The following is a 23,467-nucleotide window of genomic DNA, read 5'->3' on the forward strand; positions in this document are numbered from 1 at the left end:
CTTGGTTAAAAATTGGACTCTAATTGGACAACAATCAATTAATCTCCCTAAGGCATAGTTTTCTTGCCTATAAATCAGGGATAATTCGATGTTCCTCATGGGCTCCCTATAGCGGTTATATGAGTACACGATATATATTAAAAGTTCAAAAAATGCCAGCCATCATTATGATGCCTAACATAGTCTCTGAATACTTAATATTTGTTAAATGAGAGAATAGACGTATAACACGTTCTTATTTTAAATGTTCAACTTTAAATGTTCAAGTCAATTGTTATATTTTGTTAAATGTCTGCTCACACACAAGGTAAAAATTATAACAATAACTTTTAGGATGTGGAATAATTAAAATTATTTGGCTAAAGTCTCCTCTAGAGGAAAAGCTAATAAATTATATAAAGTGAAATGACCATATAGATATTTCAGATAGCACTAAACTATTCATTTTATATTTCAGAAAAGTAAAACAACTTTCCTTCTCTAAGTAACTGAAATAATTTAAAATAAGTCTTAATCTGGATCATTTAAACATGGGTCATAATTATTAGTAGATCATGAAGTTAATTTAGCAGATCAAAACAAACTTTTTATAATTAACTGGAATTAAGAAAACTAGAAAGTACCAGAGTGTGTGAATATTGTTTCAGGAAGCTCTGTTTTTTTTTTTTTTTTTTTTTCTTTCATGGAGTCTTTGCTTTAGAAATGTATACATAGATAGAGTAGAGCCAGAGATTAACACAGATGCACATGTGCACATGCGTGTGTATGTGCCAGTCATTACGTATAAAGCACTTCTTGTAGGCACCACAGTAAGAGAAGTCTGAAAGTATATGATATAGTCTGTATTGGTAAATTAGTCACAAAACTTATAGGTAAAATTGAAACAACCTGGTAATTTCCAATTTATTTCAAATTGATATGGTTATATTTATCTCACAGTATTTCTAGCCTTTAAACTTAATTCTCTTTATTTGAATAAACATGCACTTGACCCCAAGTCAAAAAGTCATCATTTCAATAAATGTCTATGAAAGGAAACTGTATATGTTCTTCTATTGCTTTCAATAAGCAATGGAGAAAAGTATATAAGTAATGAGACCTAAAGCTAATGTTTCCTTGTATTTCCTTTATGAAAATTATACTTTAATTATAAAACATCACCAAGGACATGGGGAGACTGGTTAAATAATACAGTAGTAGAGCTTCACATTAATAGCCCAGGATTCCATTAAGACATACTCACTAGAGGCAAAAGAAAGCCTTACTGAGGACAGAGCCCCCCACCTGCATTAAATGAGTCTTTCATTTCTTTTTGGAAAATGATGGGAAAAACTTAGAAAACTATCACCAAAAGGAAGTGGGTCTTTTTCCCTAAAAAATGGGGACAGCTAAATTTTCTATAATTAATCCAGTGACTCATTAACTTTTATGGACTCTGCACACTGATTAGGGGCAAAAACAATAGATAGAATAGTAGACCACCAAATTTGCTTCCTCTGATTCTTTGGCTTGAGTTTTGTGAAGGAGGGAAGAAAAAAGAATATTTCCATTTCCTGTTATACACAAGATTCTATTTCAGGTAGATTTGGGAATAGGAATTGAGTTGTATAGTTTGATAGGTGCCAAATCAACCTTTCCTTTACCCAAAAAGCACAAAGTCAGTTTTCCCAAGTCTGAATACATTAGCCGTTCGATCTAACTAATCCTTGTTGTTTTTTGACTGAGATTGGCCAAAGGTGCTAATTTATATGTAAAGGAGGAACCAAAGTGAACCTGCTACCTAGAGGGCCACCCTCAAGCTACCAAATAACTTTTGAGACACTGCTATCTTGGGAGATATTAATATTATTACAATCTTTACATCTATGAATTCAAGCCAGTGATTCTGAAATGAAAGATTGTTTATTTTATGAAGCAAGCAGGGCCATCTCTTCCTACTTTATTAATTTAATGTTCTGAAGTCAAAAGAGGGTATATTATTTACTTTGAAACTCAATAACATGTTCATGCCTGATCTGCAGCATTTCATATTTACAACCCATCTTTCAGTGGATGGACTTCCTTTTTCTCACAGATTTCCTTGCCATTTTATAACCAGCTCACTGAACCATGGAGTCAAGACCCCTAGATTTACATTGTGTCCCATTACTCTATGACTTGTGGAGTGCCCGTATCTCTATTGGACACCGAGAAATAATGATGACTGAGACCAGATGTTGGCTGACAAAGAATTCTGAATATCTTGGAGGTCAAGTAATCTACAAATACAAACTGTATGTGTAATTAAACTGTGCATATCTTTGGTTAACAATATGTATAAATCAAACAAAGAAACTGAAAAACAAATCTTGTCCCCCCACAAAGAAATGAATCGTAACACACTAAAACTCGGATGTACAAATATTTGGATTGCCAAGATTTTAATTTTGTCACCACACATCTCTAACTATGTTACTTCAAAACATAATGTTGAGCAAATCCTTAGACATTTTAACCTTAATAATTTGGGATGTGCATGTACTATAAACACTGTGTCAATAAAGCATAAAAGAAAAATTCATGTCATCTCACATGAAGACGTTTACACTTCTAGCAGCTGACCTTACTGCCAATGTTTCTGATACATCATTCAATCTAATTTTCCAATTCGCTGAAAACATTCTCCAGTTGCTAAGTGACTTCATAAATTGTATTTATGACCCTGGTCTTAAGTTTCTTCAAATGATGTGGCTTTGATGAGTAAACTGCAGATTTTCTGCAAAGTCTCATAAAAAATAAAAAGTAGTCAAACGAGGACAGGTCAACCAAATGAGTTCCCGAGGGATTTTCAGAATCCTGTTCTCTATCAGATAAGACCAGGGCATACAGCTTTCTCACACATGGCCTTTGATAAAAGTCTGGGAATGGGGTAACTCTGACTTTTTTTTTTTTTTTTTTAATTAAACTAAAGAAGGAGCAAGATATCAAATTAGAGACCAACTGTTATAAAAGAATAGCACATTTTGCAAAACATATCTGTGCTTCCATGGAAAACATGTTTCTAATTGGCTCAGCAGAACTACCTGAGATACAAGATGAACCTGAAAATTTTTTGAGTTATGGCATGCCCTGCTGGGGGAAGGGGAGGAGCAATTCACTCCATTAATAACAATTGTGGTAGAAGTCTTCTTTTCAAATGATGCAAACTTCTTGATGGCTCCTTGGGTAAAGATGCTTCCTGTGCTCTGCCACCAAGGAAAAGGGCAGGCAGTGCAGACAGGGCGTGAGGATCACACCTAATTTCCCTTTTCTGGCATTCTAATGCTCCCATTCACACGTGGCAGCACATCCGTTCCACTGGATTTAGCCTAGTTTGGATCAAAGCTTCCTCTACTTCATTTAACAGATTTGTTCAGATGGAAGGTCTCAGAGGAGAAACGATGTTAGTAAGTGGGGATTTCTGAACATATGAATATGTAGGTCATTGGATTTTTAAATAAATTAGAGAATAGTTTATCTATTAAGGAAGATTCACTGTACATATTTTATGAAACATTGCTTATTATAGGTCAGTGGACATCAGTAATATTAAGTCTTTTAAAATACTGTCACAAGACTTTTCATACTAGCATAAGCCTGTGATTAATTTTTTTAAGTCCATATTGTAACAAGAGGCAAAACAATGCCTAAGATTACGATTCATAAACACACTCAAAATGCAAAGACAGAAACACAGTACCAAGCAACTTATTTCATGTCCATAGACCTATTAAGTGAAAGTATGTCAACACTAAGACAAATTCAGGATATAGACAAAAAAGAAAGAGTATGGGAAAAAATTAAACCTGACAGAGCTCTGGTCCTATTGTCCTCTGAAATTATTACTTCAGAGACACCAACTGTACCCCTGATAAAGAAAAGGAGACTGGGTGGAGTCAAGGAGAAAAAGCTACTCTAAAACTCACATGATGACATAAGTCACCATTCAAACTTAGTAAGGATGGTTTTCATTCAAGTCAACTCTTAAAGCCTCATATCTCATGTCTGTTTCTGTCCCAATCTCACTTATATTCATTCATATTCTACCCCTCACACACAAACACATTCAGTATCCCTAAGTCAGTAGTCAGTGTGGACAATATCAATAGCCATTCAATGAACTGTAGATATATAGGTTTACAATAATAGTAGTGATAATATTTTCAAAGTGAAACATTCTATACTAGTCCCGTAATAGCAAATGGCTTTTGTTTTGTGAAAAGAATGAGTATGAGACTGATAAAATTGAAGGTTTTGTTTTGTTTTTTGTACTGGGGATTGAACTCAGCGGCACTCTATCACTGAGCTACATCCCCAGTCCTTTATTATTTTGAGACAGGAGCTTGCTAAGGTAAGTCTAACCTTTAACTTGCATTCTCCTACTTCAGCTTCCTGAATTGATGGAATAACAGGTATGTGCCAGTGCACCCAGCTTAATGGAGATATGTTTTATTCAAACTACTACTGGCATGATATGACTAATGTCATTTAGGTTAGCAATGATATGGACCATGTTTTTATCTGGAATAAAAAAAAAAAACAGATCATGAAATAAAGATTCCCATGCAAGTGATTTGTTAAGTCAGGGCTTCCAAGGGAAACTGGTGAGAGACAAGAAATGGAAGAAATATTAGACACAGCCTGATTCTTCAGAGGGCTCTGGAGAGGCAGAGCAGTCCCTACTACAGTAGGTAAGGGAGATGGCTGTCATGTTCCTGTACCATCAGACCACTGTCTAACTAAGCATTTCCAGCTCTCTGCCAGTGTGAGCAAAGCAAAATCAAGTTATCCAAGGAAAGTCCTTTAAATGAAATGCCCAAGAACAGATAGAAGCTTTCAGAAGTGAAAGCTTAGGGTAGGGCATCAAAAACAGAGCAGGGATGTTGTGCACTTCAGCCTCCTTTGTTGTACAACCATAGCATCTCGCTTAGTGACCACACATGAAAGTGCTTAGAAATGAATCATAGGACTGCCTGAATATTAATGACCAGCTCAGAAAACACCTTATCACTTTCACCTTACTGTTCTCCTGGGGTCCTGTTTGCCATGGCATGAAAAGTCAGGCTAACATTTTTTTTTAAAAAGACTTGTAAAGATGTGGTGCTTTGCAGCACTCCACACCAGAAACCAGAATTACATTATTTCTCATGCCCACACGAGAGTACACATCCCAGCATTCCATGACTTCAAATAAAGTCATGAAGCTATATCTCTTGCTCAGAACAAGTGGCATAATTTTTATGTTCTTAGCATAGACAGTAAATGTTTTTGTTAACAGAGAAAAGTAAGAAAAAATAACCCACAGTAATAAAAGAATCAGATTACCCAAAATTTGTCTCTGACTCTAGCAGTGGCCATGACCTTGTCATGAAGCATGGGTGGGACACCATTTCATTAAACAAATTCACTTTATGCTTTTTAAAGACATATTTATTAAAATTCAGTAAAAACAAGCTTTTGGAAATATAGTACTTAATGTTATTTTACCTCATCAAATGGTACTATGGCAATGATTCTGCCATATATAGCAACTAGTTCTGTGAAAAGCTGGCATTTTCAAATGCTATTTATTATGAATTTTAATTTTTCATCTAGAATTCTTAAACATGAGAAATAAGGCAGATAAGGTATTTTGTTTCCAATTCTAGTTGTATTTATAAATATTTGCATATGATTTTAGTTTATATACACATATACAAGCTAGATTTCTTCTTGGTGAAAATCACCAAGTACACATTCAGGGACTAACTATAGGGTGATAAAATGTATTTATTTGCTTTCTTATTGAATTTTATAATAAATTAGTACTAAAGATCATGAACTATTTATGGAAAACATTCAAGCATATGTGGATGTGCTACATATTAGTAAAGCAACTAAGTCTAAATCTGATATCAGCTTTAGGTGTCCATCGAATGAGTGTAAAAATCTGATTGTAATGCTTTGAGCAAAAAAAAGTTAAGATTCTTTTCTATCCCAAGATTAACAACTCATCTATGTTATCTGTAACATTAATTTTTTATTAAAACTGGGAAATTATTATATCACTCATAAATGTCTGAGTCTACTCAAAAACGCTTCACCATTTGAAAAATGCACGGTTGGTTTCGTGGGACATAGTACACCATATATTCCATTTAACAATGCTTCTGGTAAAACCAGCTGCCCAATCTTGCTGTTAGTGACTACAGTACACATAGCAAAAACAATCTGCCTGCTGACCTCCTGCTCAAGTTCAAACTATGTCATTCTGTCAATACCATCTACCTTGATTAGGCTGGGCTTTATACACAACAGGTTATGATCCCAGAGGGATGAAAAGCTTTCCCAAATTAAAAGCAGAATTTTAAAAGGAAATACTCATACATTCCTATGCAGTTTCCATTTGATATCCTCAAGGCTGGCCCAGGAACTCAAGCTCATGTTGATTGAAAGTGAATGTTTCTTTCTGGGTGTAGCCATCTTGCAAATTTAATGGAAGGAGGAAAATAATAAAATGTGTTCCATGCTTCAATTAGACATTTTATAACTTGGCACTTCAAAGATGGCAATGCCAAAGAAAAATCATTAATCCATAAAAAGAGACAAAATGGACTATGCAGAAGACAGACAGACCTCCAGGAGTCCAGTGCTTTGGCCAAGCATACCCTCTCACCAAAATTGTCTGTCTTTGGTCTTGCCTCATTGTGAGTCTTCTCTCATGCTTCATGCTATTTGGATAAAATATATACTGTATTTGCTTCTAAAATCCAAAGTAATACAACCATGCTTTCAATTTTATCCTTAGTCAAAGGAGCTGTATACATAACCAGGCAATAAAATGTTGGCTAGGCATGAAATGCCTATTCATGCACATGAATGATAAATGAAAGAACACACACACAGAAAGAACTGCAAAATACAGTCAAAAGATGTGTCCTTCCGATTTGTATTTTGCCATAGTTTGCAACAGACTTGCTCCAAATGACCAGAGTCTTTCATAAACCCAGTCCAGAGAAAACTGTAGACACACAAGTGCTGTAGTCTAAGCACTTTAACTCACATGAGTAAAGTGATAGAGCAATGTTTGGAACATTCATGGCTCTCCCAAAGCTCTGAACTCATTTTCAAGTGAAGTGAACTGTCTGTCACTGATAGAATGCATAAATTAGCTAAGAGACAAAGGAGCAAGAGATTTCACCACTCTTTGTCCCCCCTCCCCCCCCCGCGTACCTAAAATGTCAGTATCAAACCTCAAACTATCCCTGTTTCTTCCTTGTTCCCAGTCCAGCAGTTCCAGCATTGCTGGACATTGTTACCCAGCCACAATTTCGGGGTCCATCACTACTTCATGCAAATTCAACCAAGACCCAAACTACCCCACAAATACTTTGATCTCAAATTGACTTTTTTCAAGCTGTCCACCTGCTTTTAGTCGCCTTTGCAACACCAAATTTTAGAAAATGTAGTCTGCTTCTATATCCTCAACACGCAGTTACTCCTTGACTCCTAAATCTGGGTTCCTTTCTCTATTACTGTCAGGAAGCTATATTGTGAAATTTGCCAAAGACTTCTCCCAACCAATGGTCAAACCTTATGGAGCTGTTTTGAGCTTCTCCTTTATGGACTTTCCACACATGAACAGTCTCCTGGAAACTCTACTTATGTGTTCTCTGCTCTCATCACTAACCCCCCCATTCAACCTCCACCTGCCCCAGATCTGCTGGCATTTCTTCTGTCTCTCTTATTGGTGCTGTTTGTTGGTGATAGGTCTCCCCCTTCCGTCTCCTGATTCCTTAAATTCTGGGTTTTGTGGAAATTCTTCTACTTTCTTACTCTACCCCTGAAAACTCTTATTAGCTCTAAACTCCCATTTTCAAGGACTGTTGCAAACCTTCAGAAGTCTGCTAACATTTTAAAGTCAAAATAACCCAATTCAAAACAATCACCTTACTCCAACCAATCTTTCAATGTCCTTCTAAATTCTCTTAATACTACACCTTTATTCTCAGTCACCAGGCTCCAACTTTGGCATTATCACTACTCCTTCCCTCTTTACCCATTCACACACTTTCTGTGAATTTTATTTCCACAATGTCTTGACTCTCAACTCTACTCCACTGCCACCAGCCTAACTCAAAACTTCCCCACATTTCAGTTGGACACTTAATGGCAGCCTTCTAAATGATATTCCTATCATCTTGTTCTCATAAGAAAGGAGGGGAAAAAAAACCTTCCCAAGATCTAATTCTGGTTACTGTATCATAGAATACTCCTACATAATACCTTCAAGAGTTTTAAGTTCCTAAAGATCAAAGTTCTTAGTATGACCCTGTTCCCCTCACCATCTTTAAGTTTTATAATCTATCTTTATTATAAACTATCAACTATTCTCACATTTTTAAAAATTTTTTATTTATCTTTTAATTTTTTACAGACTGCATTGTGATTCATTGTATACAAAAGGGGTACATCATTTCATTTCTGTGGATGTGCATGATGTAGATTCATACCATTCATGTAATCATACATGTACATAGGGTAATGATGTCTGTCTCATTCCACCATCTTTCATACTCCCTTCCTCTCATTTCCTTCTACATAATCTAAAGTTCCCCCATTCTTCTCTCACTCCCCACCCCCATTCCCATATTTGTTGACTCAACATTTTCTCATGAATCTCCTTAGCTTAAATACTCTTCTTCTCCATCTTTGCCTATTAAATTGCATTTATTTTTCAAGATATAACACCCCAGCAATCTAATACTCGAGAAAGTTGTTTACATGTGTTCAGCCATGATCTTTTTTATCTTTATATCTGCACAGAAAGAAGCTTGCTGCCTCACATTTAGTAGGGTGGCTAAACTTTAGCCTACAGTGTTCTTGAAGACTTATTACATTTGTTCTGGAATCCTAGAAGTATTTCTCAACCCCGACTCACCATGAATCCCCTACTGTGGTCTTGGCTTACTCAATCCTGTTTGACGTACATGTTGTTTGACATACTTTACATTTTATATAGCTATCTGGTTACATTTTGTCCTATTAAACAAGTAGGTGTCTGAGGCTGAGCACTTTTACTTTTTCATTACTCATGTACAGGTTAGATTAGTTGTTTTCAAAGTGAGGCTCCTAAGCTAGTAGCATCAGTATCACCTTGGACCCTATTAGAAATAAAAATGTGGCAGGGGTCCTACCACAGACTTAACTGAATTAGAAACCCTGGAGTGGGCCTGTAAATGTGTTTTAACAGCCCTCCAGGTGATTTTAATGCATGGAACAATTGGGACAGTATTTCATGACCAAAGGATAATTTATCAAATTATATGTGTTCTGAAATGCATAAAATTTTTGAAGAGGTAAAGAATAATTAAGAACCTCAGATTAAAAACAATCTTTCAAATAAACAGCTCTCAATAAGACAAGATATGTATGAGTAAATTGTTTACCTTTTATCATTTAATATTATATTGTCATATATCCTTCTAAGACATTAAAAAATATGGGGCAAATAATCTATTATCAGTATCTTAAATCTAACTTGCACATTTTGAAGGGTTTATAAAAATTAGAGAAATTATGACATAATGATACTCTTTTTATAAAATTCAACAGAAGATAAATAATAGATTAGACATGCATAAATAGTTTTACAATTCATCTAAAAACAAGGGAATAATAATCACAGAATTCAAGATCAAGGTTATGTACAGGGACAAGTAAGTAGATGGAGAGGCAAGGAGGAGAATAAACATAGACCCAAGTCATTAGGAATATTCTGGGTCCTCAGAAGGGTAGTAGATTCACAGTAAGTTCACAGATGTTCATTACAGTACTGAAATTAATTAATTAAGGCCATGCATGGATCAATGGTGATATTTCAAGACCAAAGGAATATTAACAAAATTATATGCACTCTGATATGCATATAAAGAGATAAAGAATTAAGATACCTCACAAATCTATTCCTAGTATTATTCTTAACCAACAATTATGATGAATGTTAACTGTACCTGTGTGCGGTTGAATGCCACTCTTGCAAAGACAGCTTGGGACACACTGGCCCTCTTCAGCTCATCTCTGACTTGCTGGTAGATATCTGGAGAGACTTCCACAGAAGAGTTGGTTGGCTCTGGCTTAACTGCTCTAGGAATTGGTGGATGGTTCAGGAACTGCTGGTTGATGGCTTGAGGATGCTGGTGAGCCAGGAGCCGACTAACTGCAATCTGTTGGTTTATCAGATGGGCCATGGCTATTTGTTGCCTGACAAGTTGTGGACTGAGCTGTGGGGAAAGAAGACCAGGGCTCATGATGGGCTGTAATGCGGGCACTTGATTTCGGATTGGAGTACTGTGGTGGATTTGGCTATGAGGAGACTGTTCGTTGGTTTTCCCCAGGGATGCCAGCTGGTTCATATTTGGTAAATGCATTGGACGCTGGCCCAGAACACAATAGTCTGAAAGGTTTTCTCGTTCCACTCTTTCCACTGTTAAGAAATAAAAGTGATAATTCATGTTACTTGCGTTGTTAAACTTATTGTAAATATATGGAGTATTGAACTATCATATTTTGATACATTCATGATACAAACATTTATTCAAAGCTGGAAGCTTGGGCTGGGAATATAGCTCAATTGGTAGAGTGGTTGTCTTGCAAGCACAAGGCCCTGGTTTCAATCCCCAGCACCGCAAAAAAAAAAAAAAAAAAAAAAAAAAAAAAGCTGGAGGCTCTAGAGTAAAAGTATTTTTTTTTCCAGCAAAGTGCTACAATAATTGATTTTTTTCATAGAAGATATGAAAGTAAAAATATTTGTTACTTTAACTTTCTTAAAGCTTCAAAAGTAAGCACTTAATTGAATATCCAAGACAGAAACCATTAGCCATTTTAAATCCTAAATTCTCTCATATTCCCAAGTTCTATTGTCTCCCTCCCTCCCAATTCTCAGTCATAAATAACTAGTTATTCTTATCTTTTGTAATTCATGATCAATGGTATAGTACACAGTTCCCAGGAATGACAAGAACAAAAATCTTTTCTCAATTATCTTGTAATAAAAATCTCAAATACTGTTATACAACTATGAATATTTTCATAGAAAATGTCTACTGTATAGTAAACCCATTTACCTCATTTGCTATTGTTTTTATAGGAATGTTTCTTTAAGAAAGGAATTTTTCTGCGATTGTGATATGCACTGAGATTAAGAAAGAAATTTCACAAGATTAATAATAGCACCTTGACTTGTCATTCAATAAGGTTCTCCCAAGACTGTGCCAAGTGAAATAAGACAAACTCAGAAACTCAAAGGTCAAATGTTTACTCTCATATGCAGAAGCTAGAGTAAAATAAAGAAAAGGGGAGGGAAGGATAGGCTAACATAAAGAACCAATCAAATATAAATTAACAGGAAAAGGAAGTCTAGTAGAGTAGAGGAAGGAGATTAGGAGCAGGGAGGAGGATGGGAGAGAACACTGGGAGGGAAGAGAGGGGGATCATGAACTGAAATCAATTTTCATGCATGTACAAATTTGTCATGATTAACCCAACAACTAGTTGTAACTATAAAGCTCTAATAAAAATAAATAAAGTCTTACAGTAAAAATTAAATCAATAAGTTTCTCCCCTTCTTCTGGTTATCTATTACATGTTATTATACTTTTCTAAATATTTAAAGATTAATCTTGGAAAAGAAAACACAAAATAATGTATCATGGATGTACAAATATAAGCCAATTATTTTCTTCCCCCAAGTTTACTTCTCAGGACAACAGGGTCACTTCCTAGTAAAATCCTTATCTAAGTGCTATATTACTATTTTATTGTCTAATATAAAGTTTTATTTGGAGAAAATGTTGGGCTATAACAATGCCATTATCATTGGTGTTAAGTGCTTATATGTGTAATCTAACCAAATCTGTTTTTGAGAGCAAATTTCAATAGTTATTATTTCTTACAATTCCAAATGTCAGATATGATTATACAAAAGACTATTAAAGATAACCTTAAGAGGCAATGTTTTGGGTGGTTACATGCAGAATATCAAAAGGATTCACCTGCAGGACAAACTTTTTAAAAGTAACTGTCCCTCTATTATGCAAATGGCATTTGCAGTTTGGCACAGTTTCTAGTGACAGAATAGTATTTTTCCAAAATAAAAAAATGTACTGAGGTTCAAAATATTTAGGCAGAAATTATGTGTGCTGGAAAAAATGGGTGAGATGACTCAAAACAGAAGATTCAGTAATGACAAAACACTGGTGCCATATCACAAGTGAAGAATTTGAATAAAATCAATCAATGAACTGTAAGGGTGAAAAAAAACTAGTATTTCTAAATTACTATCTAGTGTAATATGTGATTTTAAAATATGTATGTGGAAGTAAATTAATTATGTTAAAAATATAGATAGATAGGTGACCATTTTATCCACATGTCTAAAAGTTTTATATATTTAAAATTTCTCACTGAGGAAAGAGGTGAATTCCCATATCTTGGAATCACAATATACTTAGATTTATACAGTACTTTTTCCTCCTTTAAAAAAAAACTGACTTTTTTGCTTAACTTTCCAATGAACTCCCAAATAAGTCAAAAGTTTACCTCAAAATTCTTTTAGGGTTCAATTTCTAACTTAATCCTTTCAGTGTAATTCATTTAGTTTACATATCACCTTTTCTTCTTAAGGTTCAAGGTAAACAAATTATTTTAATCTTCTCCTCCAAAAGCATACATTTTCCAATCATTGTATTAATTAAACTTTAAAGTACATAGTCTTAAAACCAAACCCAGCAAATGGTTAGGGGCCTTCAGATAAGGTAATCTAATACAGTCTCATTGAACAAGAATTACTATTATAATTTCCTTATTGAAAGAAGATGTAAAGAAACCATGAGCTGCTTCCAGAGTAAAGTCATACTTTATAGACAGAAACCCTGGCTTCAGGTAAACACTTGATTCACTTATATTTGCCTGTTTTTTAATTCAAAGTAAAGAGATGAATTTGATATTAAAATGTTATATCTTCATAACATAGTTGAATAGTTTGCTACTTAAAAATCATAGAACTATCTCTTCTCTTACAGAATGCATGCTTTGACCAAAGGCTAATTTTCTAAATTTTCATTTTTCAAAAATTTGATTACATTTGAGGGAGTTTACATTCTTGAGATATATCTAAAATAACATCACAACAACAAAAACTCCATTCCATAGATCTAGTCAAAATTGTGCATGCAATTAAAGGTAAATGTCAGAGTTCCATGAAACCTATATGAACTGGTGCAGTAAGATTCAGAATAATAATGAAGTAAGGCTTATGAATAATAATTACTCCTATCTTTATAAGTTCCTGGGTTCTTTTAACTTAATATAGTTAAGAACTGTGGCTGTGGAAATATCCTTAGAGATGGGTGATAACACCATGAAGTATTGACTACTTCATAAACCTCAACAAAGGAGCATGCATGCAAGTGCTACCCATCCAGGTAGGTAACAGCCCGAGAACTGCCTGCAGAGGAACCAAGGGGAGTGAGAGAAAGCCTGACCAGTAAAAGGAACCAACTACTTCCTTAGCTTGGCCAGTTTTGCTTTTCTTGTATTGTCATTTCTTCCAGTTTTATGAAAATTTTGAATTTTCACATGATCTCTTCTAATTTTTATGTGTTGGCAAGTAAATTCACTTTCAAAGTATAACACAAGCCAAACATTTCTGATAACTAAATCCAGTCCATGGGCTACCAGGTTCTAAAATTCCACCTAACAGACTAACAACACCCCTTATGATTTTTAGTCCCTGACACCTTTACCAATAAAAGCCAGAGTTTTTCACTTCTAAAATATATAGGAGGGAGAAAAAATCATCATCCCAACTTTAAGAATGCCTAAGGATCAAATATTCATCAACAAGCTGCACCTCCACTGAACAAGGCAGCATACAGTTTCAGTAATGGTTTGCACAGATTTTGCCTAATCTGAGAAACCACCTCATTTATTTCTAGCTGGCACTCTTATAAAAATAACATCAGAATGATATTTTTAGCCTCTTAAGTTACAGCAGGTGAAATACCAGTGCTCTTAAAAATAAAATAAAATAAAATAAAATAAAATAAAAAGAAGAAAGAAAGCATCAAAATGTGCCAGACTCCCCATCCCCAATTGAAATGAAGCCTGGACATTACTACTTCTTTTCCTCTTTTTCTTCCTTCCCTTCCTCCATTCCTGCTTTTCTTTTTTTTCTTCCTCTTTTCCCCGCTATCACTTCCTTCTTCCTAAATAATTTGATAGTCATCACCATGGCTGAAGCACAGAATCCACTGCAGCCCTGGATTTGTTTCTGCTTTTTCACTGTCATGGAAAACCTCATGTTAATTCTGCCTGAAACTAAACCAAGACAGTATCCTGGCTCTGAGGCCCAGTGAGTCCCTGCAATGCTCAGCAATAGATCGGAAATGGTCAAAAACACTGAAGGATAAAAAGCTATGTTCCCATTCACAAGGGGAAGCACCCCAAATAAAGTCAACAGGCTGAAAGAAACATGAAAAACACAACTGCTTCCAGGGCTTTTAATCAGAGCTGCGTTTTCATTCACAGTGAGCCTGATTCAGCTGTGGCCAACTCCTGCAGGAGAAAGTTGGAGTGGAAAGTGCTGGAAAGTCCCCAGAGAGGACACAGCTTGGGAAACTCTCAAGGAAAGGGGGCCTGCAATGCTTCTAGGCCTAGTAGCTGCAAGGCTTTTTGTAGCAACTTCCAGCCTCTGAGAAAGGTTCCCAGCCTAGCAGCCTTGTAGGCAAATGGTTAGATCTGGAGATTGTTCCGCCTTCTGCAAAAATCAGAGTTCCAAAGGCACCTCCAGATTGCTTTAAGCTTTCTATGTCTGTGTGAAAACTGCAGAGACTGGACCAACATTATCTAACCACTCCCCTCCTGTCCCATTTACCTTCAAAGTAGGTGGGGCTTTGTAACCGGGTATTAGATTCCCTGGGGCTCCTATAGCCCACCTAGTTCTAAGACTTGAAACCAAGAGTACCCTAAGACCATTAGCTATTCAGATACCCATGATTGATGGTCATTCACAAAGTTACACACATCCTCAGGGATTTATCTGCATTATAATTAAAAAAGACATTTGATCCAAAAACCTTTTTTTTTTTTTTTTTATTTATTTCAAACAATTTTACTGTCCAGGAAATCAAACCTACTATTTATTTTAAATATTGCAAATCTCCGATACATAGTTACATATTTTAAGTTATTGCAAAAACATTTTCAACACACACACACACACACACACACACACACACAGTATTATATGCCAATATTCTGAATATTCTGGCACTTAACTCATTTTATTGCAAATTCTTTATTGAAGTTTGGGGTAAATATCTTTTCAGCTGTCAGGACAGATGTATGGCTACAAACAGAGACTCATGGCTGAACTGCCAGGATTTGAATACCAGCACTGCAGTTTGGGAGATATGTAACCCTGGCAGGTTACTTAACATCCCTATGCCTTAGTTTTTTCACATATAAAGTGTGGATCAATAATTTTTACTACCATAAAGGAGATTAATCATACAGATTAAGTGACTTAATGTGAGTCAACACTTAGAACCCACAACACGCATAATTCAGGTCTGTGCTACATCAGAGATGCTCAAGGTGTGATCATTCAGTGTTGGTAACACCTGGAAAGAAAGTAGAAATACTATCTCAAGGGGCACAAATCCAAATCTTTTAGGGTTCTTATGTGTGCTGATTCCAAGTGATTCTTAGGTACACTAAAGTTTGAGAATCAATGTGCTATGTCACCTTTGCTTTTATATTATCCTTTCAGATTATTCCAGATGCTTTTAACTGTCAGGTGATTTTTATGTATGCTAAAGTTTGAGAATCATTACACTGTATTATCTTTGCTTTAATGTTGCTATCTTTTGAGATTTTACCAGATACAATTGATATAGTCCATTTTTCTCTAATCCCTAAATACACTAAAGATTTAATCTTACTGAATTTTAACTATATTATAAATGTAGCTAAGCATTTTTTTTTTTTTTTAATTTCTCTATAACTTCCAAAGAAGCATTGATTGGAACTGGTGTTAAAAGACTATTCAAGAGCCAACCCTACTTTAATGTATGAGCTTCCCTGGGCTTCATTCTTGCCTTTGGAAAAATATTATTTCAGAATTCTAAGAGTAAAGTTTAGATGATCAGTAGTATTTTGTGAAAGATCTTTGCTGAAGTGATAAGTTTCAGAAATATTTGTATAATTATGATTAACAGATAAAGCATCACATTCCAAAAGTTTTTATTAAGATATTCTGGCCAATGTCTATGGTCTCCCAAAAGATCATCTAAGGAATTGCAAACTTTTCTTCTGGTTTAAGTAACTATGCCATGTTATATCATCACTTTTGAAAATAAATCCCTACACTATCTCATTATCAAAATGGAATCATATGTCTCATGATACATGCAAGAACATGTTGCTATTCATTTTCTCTAAAGTTTGAAATTTCACATTTGATCTGGGCATGGTAGTGCACAAGGCTCAGGAGGCTGAGGTAGGAGGATTGTGAGTTTAAAGGCAGCCTTAGTAAAAGCAAGGCACTAAGCAACTTAGTGAGGCCTTGCTCTAAACAAAATACAAAATAGGCCTGGGGATGTGGCTCAGTGGTCGAGTGCCTCTGAGTTCAATAATCCCTAGTACCCACCACAAAAAAAGTTCATATGTGGACCTTTGAAAATAGGCAATCGAATAGATAAAAACTGAAATGATATCTCCAACAACTTTTGAAGTTAAATTTATAGAAATATATAGTTTTGTTTCAAAACAACATGAATAATTGAAAATAACGAGGATTATATATATATATACACCCTACATTTATATCAACCACCAGAGAGAAGGAAAGCATTTGTTGTATTTGTAAAGGCAACATTTAATGACTTGCTTTTGACTTTCCAGGGAATGTGGAGGCCTTAAAAATACCCTAATTTTAAATGTACACACACACACACACACACACACATACACACAAAATTATTTTTCCTCTTCAATTTAGTGCTTTCCTCAGTTAAATTTCATTATTTTTATAACATTTAATGTCAATGCTATGCAAAGTAGACATAATAAAATTTCAATGCTCACAATATACTCCAGTATATTTTATATATACAGTATAAAATATACTCCAGTCACTTTAGTGACTTTAGTGCCCCAAAGTATAGTTTCTGAGGAGGATTTATGAGCAAAAAGAAGAGCATCTAATTGGCACAAATATATGTCAATCACAGAAAGACAGTACAGGATAGGTGGAAAGAAGAGCAAATAGGTATTTCTATCACCTGGGTTCTAATTGGGTGATTCTGGGGATTATCTGTAATTGGTTTTATAGTCACCATCTAGGTTAGTAACCAAATACCATGTTCAACAGCATTACTGCTAGTATTTTCAAAAGAATTCTGGGAATACTTGTTTCTTGATTCTTAAGCAAGAATGTAAGACTTCCTAAGACATCTCTCTTTGAGAAAATCTGCATTACAACAAGCACAACACTAGTTTGTGTGGAGGTAATGACAATAGTAGTTGTAGTGTTAATGGTCTTGCAAGTTTATCAAATACTGCTAAAAAGATAGCTAATGTTTCCAAAACTATGATCCTCATGTTTTAATGTAAACCTTAACATAGTAGATTTTATGAAATAGTCCCTGGAGTTTGTCCATAGTTATAATGTGTGGAAAGTAATGAATTGGGTAAAAGGCTATATGCACTGAGAAATTTACAGAATCTCAGGGCCTATGGATTTTTCGTTAAGCCATTAAGACGCTTATGCAAATGTAAACGGATTAGCATGAATGAGTGCTAATGGATTCCTTAATAAGATAACACTCTAGTATTCCCCAGAACCTCTCTGGGAAACCCTGGCTAAAAGAATATAAGCCAAAAAAAAAATAAAATAAAATAAAAAAAAAAATACAGCAGAAGTTCTCTGTAACTCCTTCAACCTCAGAAAGTCATCTATAAGTGGTTACTGAGGTAAGAAAGACAACAGGTTTGCATTTGGCACTCTTGGTAGGAAACCTGCCAATCATATCACTAATTTTGAATAGGTACCCAAACCTTTGAGCATAAAAAGCAATCTTGAGCATTTGATTGCCTTAGATTTCCAAATCTCTACCCTTCTCTGCCTGCTCTTCCACTCCAAGCCCCAACACCTTGAAGATCAATTTTAAAGATAATGAAACTGTCCAACATCAGAGAAGTTTAAAAAACTTCTTAAGGTCAAAAATCTGTCAAATGTAGATAATATTTATGGGTATTTAAAATGAATAGGGCTACTAGCTCTAGCCTTATAAATAGAAAAAACAAATCACTTGGCCAATGAAAATGGTTTTTTGGGGTGGGTCGGTTGGTTTGTTTTTATCATTCTCTACATAACTCAAAGTCAAACTCTCAGGGCATGAATGTTTCACAAGTACTTCTTAATGAATAGCCTTTAGTAAAAAGAAAATAAAAGCTTTCTTTAAGTGCAGGAATTTTCATATCTGTAAACTAATACACCTCTTTCAACAGGCATTGGCATTTTGGGAACCATCAAGCCCTACCATTTACCTAACAGCTAAGGCAGGGAGTTTAACCCTTCTATACATTGTTGTTATTTAATTCCTACAACAACTTTATGACCCAGCTGTTAACATCCCCACCTTATTGAAGAGGCTGAAGTTCAGAAAAACTGATGTCACAAACCTTAAAGGTAAACGCAGAATTAAAAGAAATAAACCTGTGTTTTTAGGATACTAAAGCCTGTGTTCCACTGCTTAAGCTAAGCTTACCAAGTTGGGATACAAGGCCACTAATAGTTTAACGTTTGAGTCAGGATCAAATGACTTCCTTGCAGACCAATTCTGCTTTTTGTTTGTATGTGTGCACACACATAAGCATATCATATGTACATGCATGTGTAATATGATAGATGGATGAGTTATCTAAATAGTAAGATCTCAAACTGAGATCTCCACTCATACATATGCTCACATGTATACATAATATATATATACACACACATATATATTTCCACTTGTGAATCATTCTGATGTGACAAAGTGAGAAGGTTGGTCAATTCTAAACTGTAGTAAAACCACTGATTTCTCAATAATTGAATCACCTAATCACTAACAGGATTATTCACATTTTTGTATAATTCATATGAAAAATATTTATTAATCAACTGCTATATGCCAAGAGTGATTGCAGCTCTTAGAGATACAGTACTGGATAATATTAGCTTTAAAAAAACAAAAATCTTCCATCTATATTTTTGATTCAGACAATTTAACTATTTGGTTCATGCTTGTGGGCCTATAATATCTGCCTATGATTTAAAGTGCATTTCTATTTGATAGTAAAATACCTACTTTATCAGTTTACTAACAATTCATTATACTCATCTCTAACAGAAATATACACTAATTGTTTTTGTTTTCACATATCCTCCCCCCCATACACACACACACACACAATTTTTTCCCACCTGTCAAGAAAGCTTTGTCCTACACTGAATGTCAGCAGCACAAAATCCCAAACAACTGATGAAATACACAAAGCACACAACAAAGAGCTTTGGCAAGTGCTTTACAAATTCCATGAATAAAGAGTTTTTCTTTAAAACAGGTAGCCAACGATAAATAAAATGTGGTAAACGTACTCCTAGAACATGGCAATAGCTTGAGAATCTCAGGCAATCCCAACAAATTCACCAATGATTGAATTATATGAAACTGGCAATCTACAACAAGTTTGACCCCCAAAAATGGCAATTCCACATGGTTCAACCTGGTGTTTATTTTGATGACTCACTCTGAGCTAGGCTATCTATTAACACTAAACAAACTTATTGTCCCACCCTCCGAAGTCTTTCAAATTATTCCTATTACTAAATTATTTTTAAATGTAAATATAACACTAATGTCCCTGACAAAATCTAACAGCATACATTTTTGTATATTAAGTATATCCAGTCACTAAAAATACTTGTGATTTATTCTCTCCTACTCAATAACTGTAGGTAAGAAATCAATTAATCATATGAAAACCATTCTTTGTCAACACAAACATGGGCAGACATGATTGCAGAAGCCAGAGCTAACATGCTGTATCTTTCAAGTAAAAATCTCCCACCATTAACACAAACAACTGAAAAATCCTATTACCAAAAGAGTTCACTAAATATAATTAAAGAAAGTATTTAGGAGTCTAAAAAGAGCTGAAGGGTGAAAGGGCGGGGGACATAAGCCTCTCAGGACTACCAAACCTAAAGATCTTTTTTTCCCCTAAATTTGTTAAAGAGAATCTGTCTCTGGGTTGAGAACTTGCCTGCAAAGTCTCTGCCTAGAGCAAGATATTCAGAGCCAACTTGTTAACGCCTAATAAAACAGCCCCATAAGGAAGGTATACCAGCCAGCATTGTGATAATACCATATGACTGGTTTTCTTAGGTGTATTTTCCCCTTATTATCAACTTCCTTTTTCCATCATATTAAACTCTACACAAACATATATATCCACTGTAAAGCAACTGGAACCGGGACACCTCTGTTTCTTTGGTAATGAAAGCTCATAGGCTCCATTATGTTCCATGGAAAAAGTGAGCATTGTTCACCTTTACCCTGCTGCAATCTCTGCCTTCTGCATGCAACAGTATTGTCCCTTATGGTTGCAAACAACACTTTAGCACAGTTTTATTCCTTTAACTGTATAGGTGAAAGTTACTTACATCTAATGAAATCTTTATTTTTTTTCTCTTCATTTTAATCGGAAGCTATAATTCCTAAGGTGCTTTAGCACATAATTTTTTAAAAAGTCAGGTTAGAGAAACTTAACATTATTGTTTAGCTGTATTCTTCCCTTGCTACTTTGCACTCTATGCATATTAATTCTTTAATTCAACCTATTGAGCAAAGTTAATCAGGACAATCAACCTATGATTCATTCTTTTTCCATAGATCAGTTTCCCTGATTTTACAGGACTTACAGGTTTTAGGCCACTATTTTTAGAAAAAACATGAAGTAAATTAGCTGGAAAAAATCTCAAAGGGATGTTTTCCTTAGCATAAATAGTACCTAATTTGTACTTAATAAAGATATTACTGTCCCTTTCAGTGGAACTGACTAATATTAAATATTAGCCCAACAACTAATTAATAAAAAAGGAAAAATGATTCTGACTCATAATTTGCTAAGGACATCTGCCAAAATTAAAAAAGCAAAGATTTTAAATGCAATATAAGATATACAAAAATAAACTGTTCTAAGTGTATACACTCAATTCCATCTACATTAAATTCTATTCTATTCATATTTACAAAGTACCTACAATATTCAGGGTCCCAGGTTCACAAAGAATTTGGAGGATATGAAATGAATGCACCCTCAACTCCATGCTTTCTCAGGGACCTTCTGGGCCAGAAGGATAGCCAAGAATCAAAATTACTATGGTACATGGAGCTTAGAAGGTGACAGCTTTAGAGGCCCAATTAGAACCCAGTCTGATTCGTTCTCCAGATGATTCAAGAGTCGAGGTCATTTCCCTGAAGGTTTGGGACTACAAGGTCAGATAACATCAAGTTCTTGCAAAGGGCAGAATGAAGGCCTGATCAATTGGGAAAATAGCTAAACAACTGTCTCTGTGAGGCAATGTGATCTCAGTGTTTGCATTATCAGAACCCTCTGGGTAAGAGTTTCAAGCACCTTAGGAGTTTAAAGTACCTCCTAGCTTTTAACTCAGTAAATTACCTGAAGGAAAAAAGAAAACAATTTTTATGTAAAAGATCAAGAAACCAAGAGATGCCTCCGATTTTAACTTCCTGGTTCCCCCTCCCAAAGAGAATATCCCCACAATCATGCCAGATTTTAAATTAAGCTGGGCATTTCCTGGTCTATCTATAAAAACTCTCATTCCACATCTCTGTTGATTCTTAGGCAACACTACATCTATTTGTTTTTGAGTTTCTGGTTTTGATTTGAGTAGGACAAACAGAAATATGAAAGTAAGAGAAATTCAATGCATATTGCAAGAGAAAAACTGAATTAATGAGACCTGGTCCACTACAAATCCTTACCCAGTTCCACTCAATTCACCTCTCTGGTGCTGTCTCATTGCTTCCCACGCAGGCTCTGTCCAGTGTCTATTTCAGGTGTCATCCTCCCCAAGACCCCAACCCAATCAGCTCTCCTTCACTGCAAAATCATCGTGACCCCCAGTCTTCAAAGCAAAGTGCAGCTGTGTCTCTGATCCCATGCACTCTTGCCTGCCCACCTCATCCCATGCACTCTTGCCTGCCCACCTCCTCCCCTTCAAAACCACTGACTCCAATCCCTTTCTGCTAAGAATCAGCTACACCTAACCTAATGCTTCCTTTAGATTTCCTCCTCCACTAAGTCAGCGTCTGTTGCCTTCATTTCCTTCCACTTCCTTCCTTCTTAGAGGCACCACTTGCCTGTTCCCACTCAGCAAGGAGGCAGCTCCCAGTAAAGCCATTCCCACCAGCATGCCTGCATTTTGCTCTCCTCTCCAGCTGCCTCCTGTTGAATGCTCACTAACACTTCCTCACTGGTGAAGCATGGACCCTTGGCTTCCACAACATCTCACTCTCTACAGATTCAACTCATGGGCCTTATCATCTCATAGCCTTCACCACCGGCACACCCAGCTATACTCTATCATTAATTTTCATCAACTGCTGTAGTTTGGATTTAAATGTCTCCCCACAAAGGTCCATGAGCTGCAGGCTTGGGTTCTCCAGAGTAGTGCTACTGGGAAGTGGTGGAGCCTTTAAGAACCTAATGGAAGGTGTGGCTGGGTGCCCATGAAGGGGATAATGGAACCCCAGCACCTTCCTTTTCCTCTCTTTTTTGCTCCGTGGCTGTAAGGTGAGCAGTTTTGCTCTACCACATACTTCTGCCATGATGGGCTTCCTCATCACAGGCCCAAAAGCAATTGGCCAACTAATCATAGACTAAAATTTCCTAATCTGTGAGCTAAAATAAACAATTTCTCTTTTTAAGTTGATTATCTCAGGCATTTGTTATAGTAATGGAAAAGATTATGGAATCATGATGAATGGACAACCTCTAAACATGCCATGCTCTTTTTTCTCCTTGTAAAACTCAACTACTCATTCTTCAGGTATAACTCACCTGCTACCTCTCCCCAACTACCTGTGCCCCCTGCAAAACTAACACCCAACTTCCATTGCACTAGTTTATACCACAGCTATATATTTATGGGACTACTTCTCCAGCTAGAATGAGCAACACAGTTAGAAGGAGGAATCATGTCTTACATGTTTCTGGCTGTTTCTCACTGCTTTTAGCACAGCCTGCAGAAGCACTCACTAAAGGTTTGTTTAATTAAAATTGTTTATTTTATTATAACTAATTTTTTTTAAGGAAGGCCTAAGTAATGTCCCCT

The 23,467-nt window shown here is 35.6% G+C and overlaps 1 protein-coding gene across 3 annotated transcripts in view; it reads right to left on the reverse strand.

Moving 5' to 3' along the window:
- SATB2 (SATB homeobox 2) overlaps positions 1 to 23,467 on the reverse strand; it is a 175,204-nt gene that overhangs the window by 64,834 nt on the left and 86,903 nt on the right. For all 3 annotated transcript variants that reach the window (XM_079135527.1, XM_079135525.1, XM_079135526.1), the window contains one exon: positions 10,011 to 10,483. In XM_079135527.1, the coding sequence (XP_078991653.1) occupies positions 10,011 to 10,483 (473 nt within the window). The remainder of the gene's footprint in view (positions 1 to 10,010; positions 10,484 to 23,467) is intronic.

This window comes from Sciurus vulgaris, assembly GCF_902686455.1.
Source record: "Sciurus vulgaris genome assembly, chromosome: 3".
NCBI classification, from domain to species: domain Eukaryota; kingdom Metazoa; phylum Chordata; class Mammalia; order Rodentia; family Sciuridae; genus Sciurus; species Sciurus vulgaris.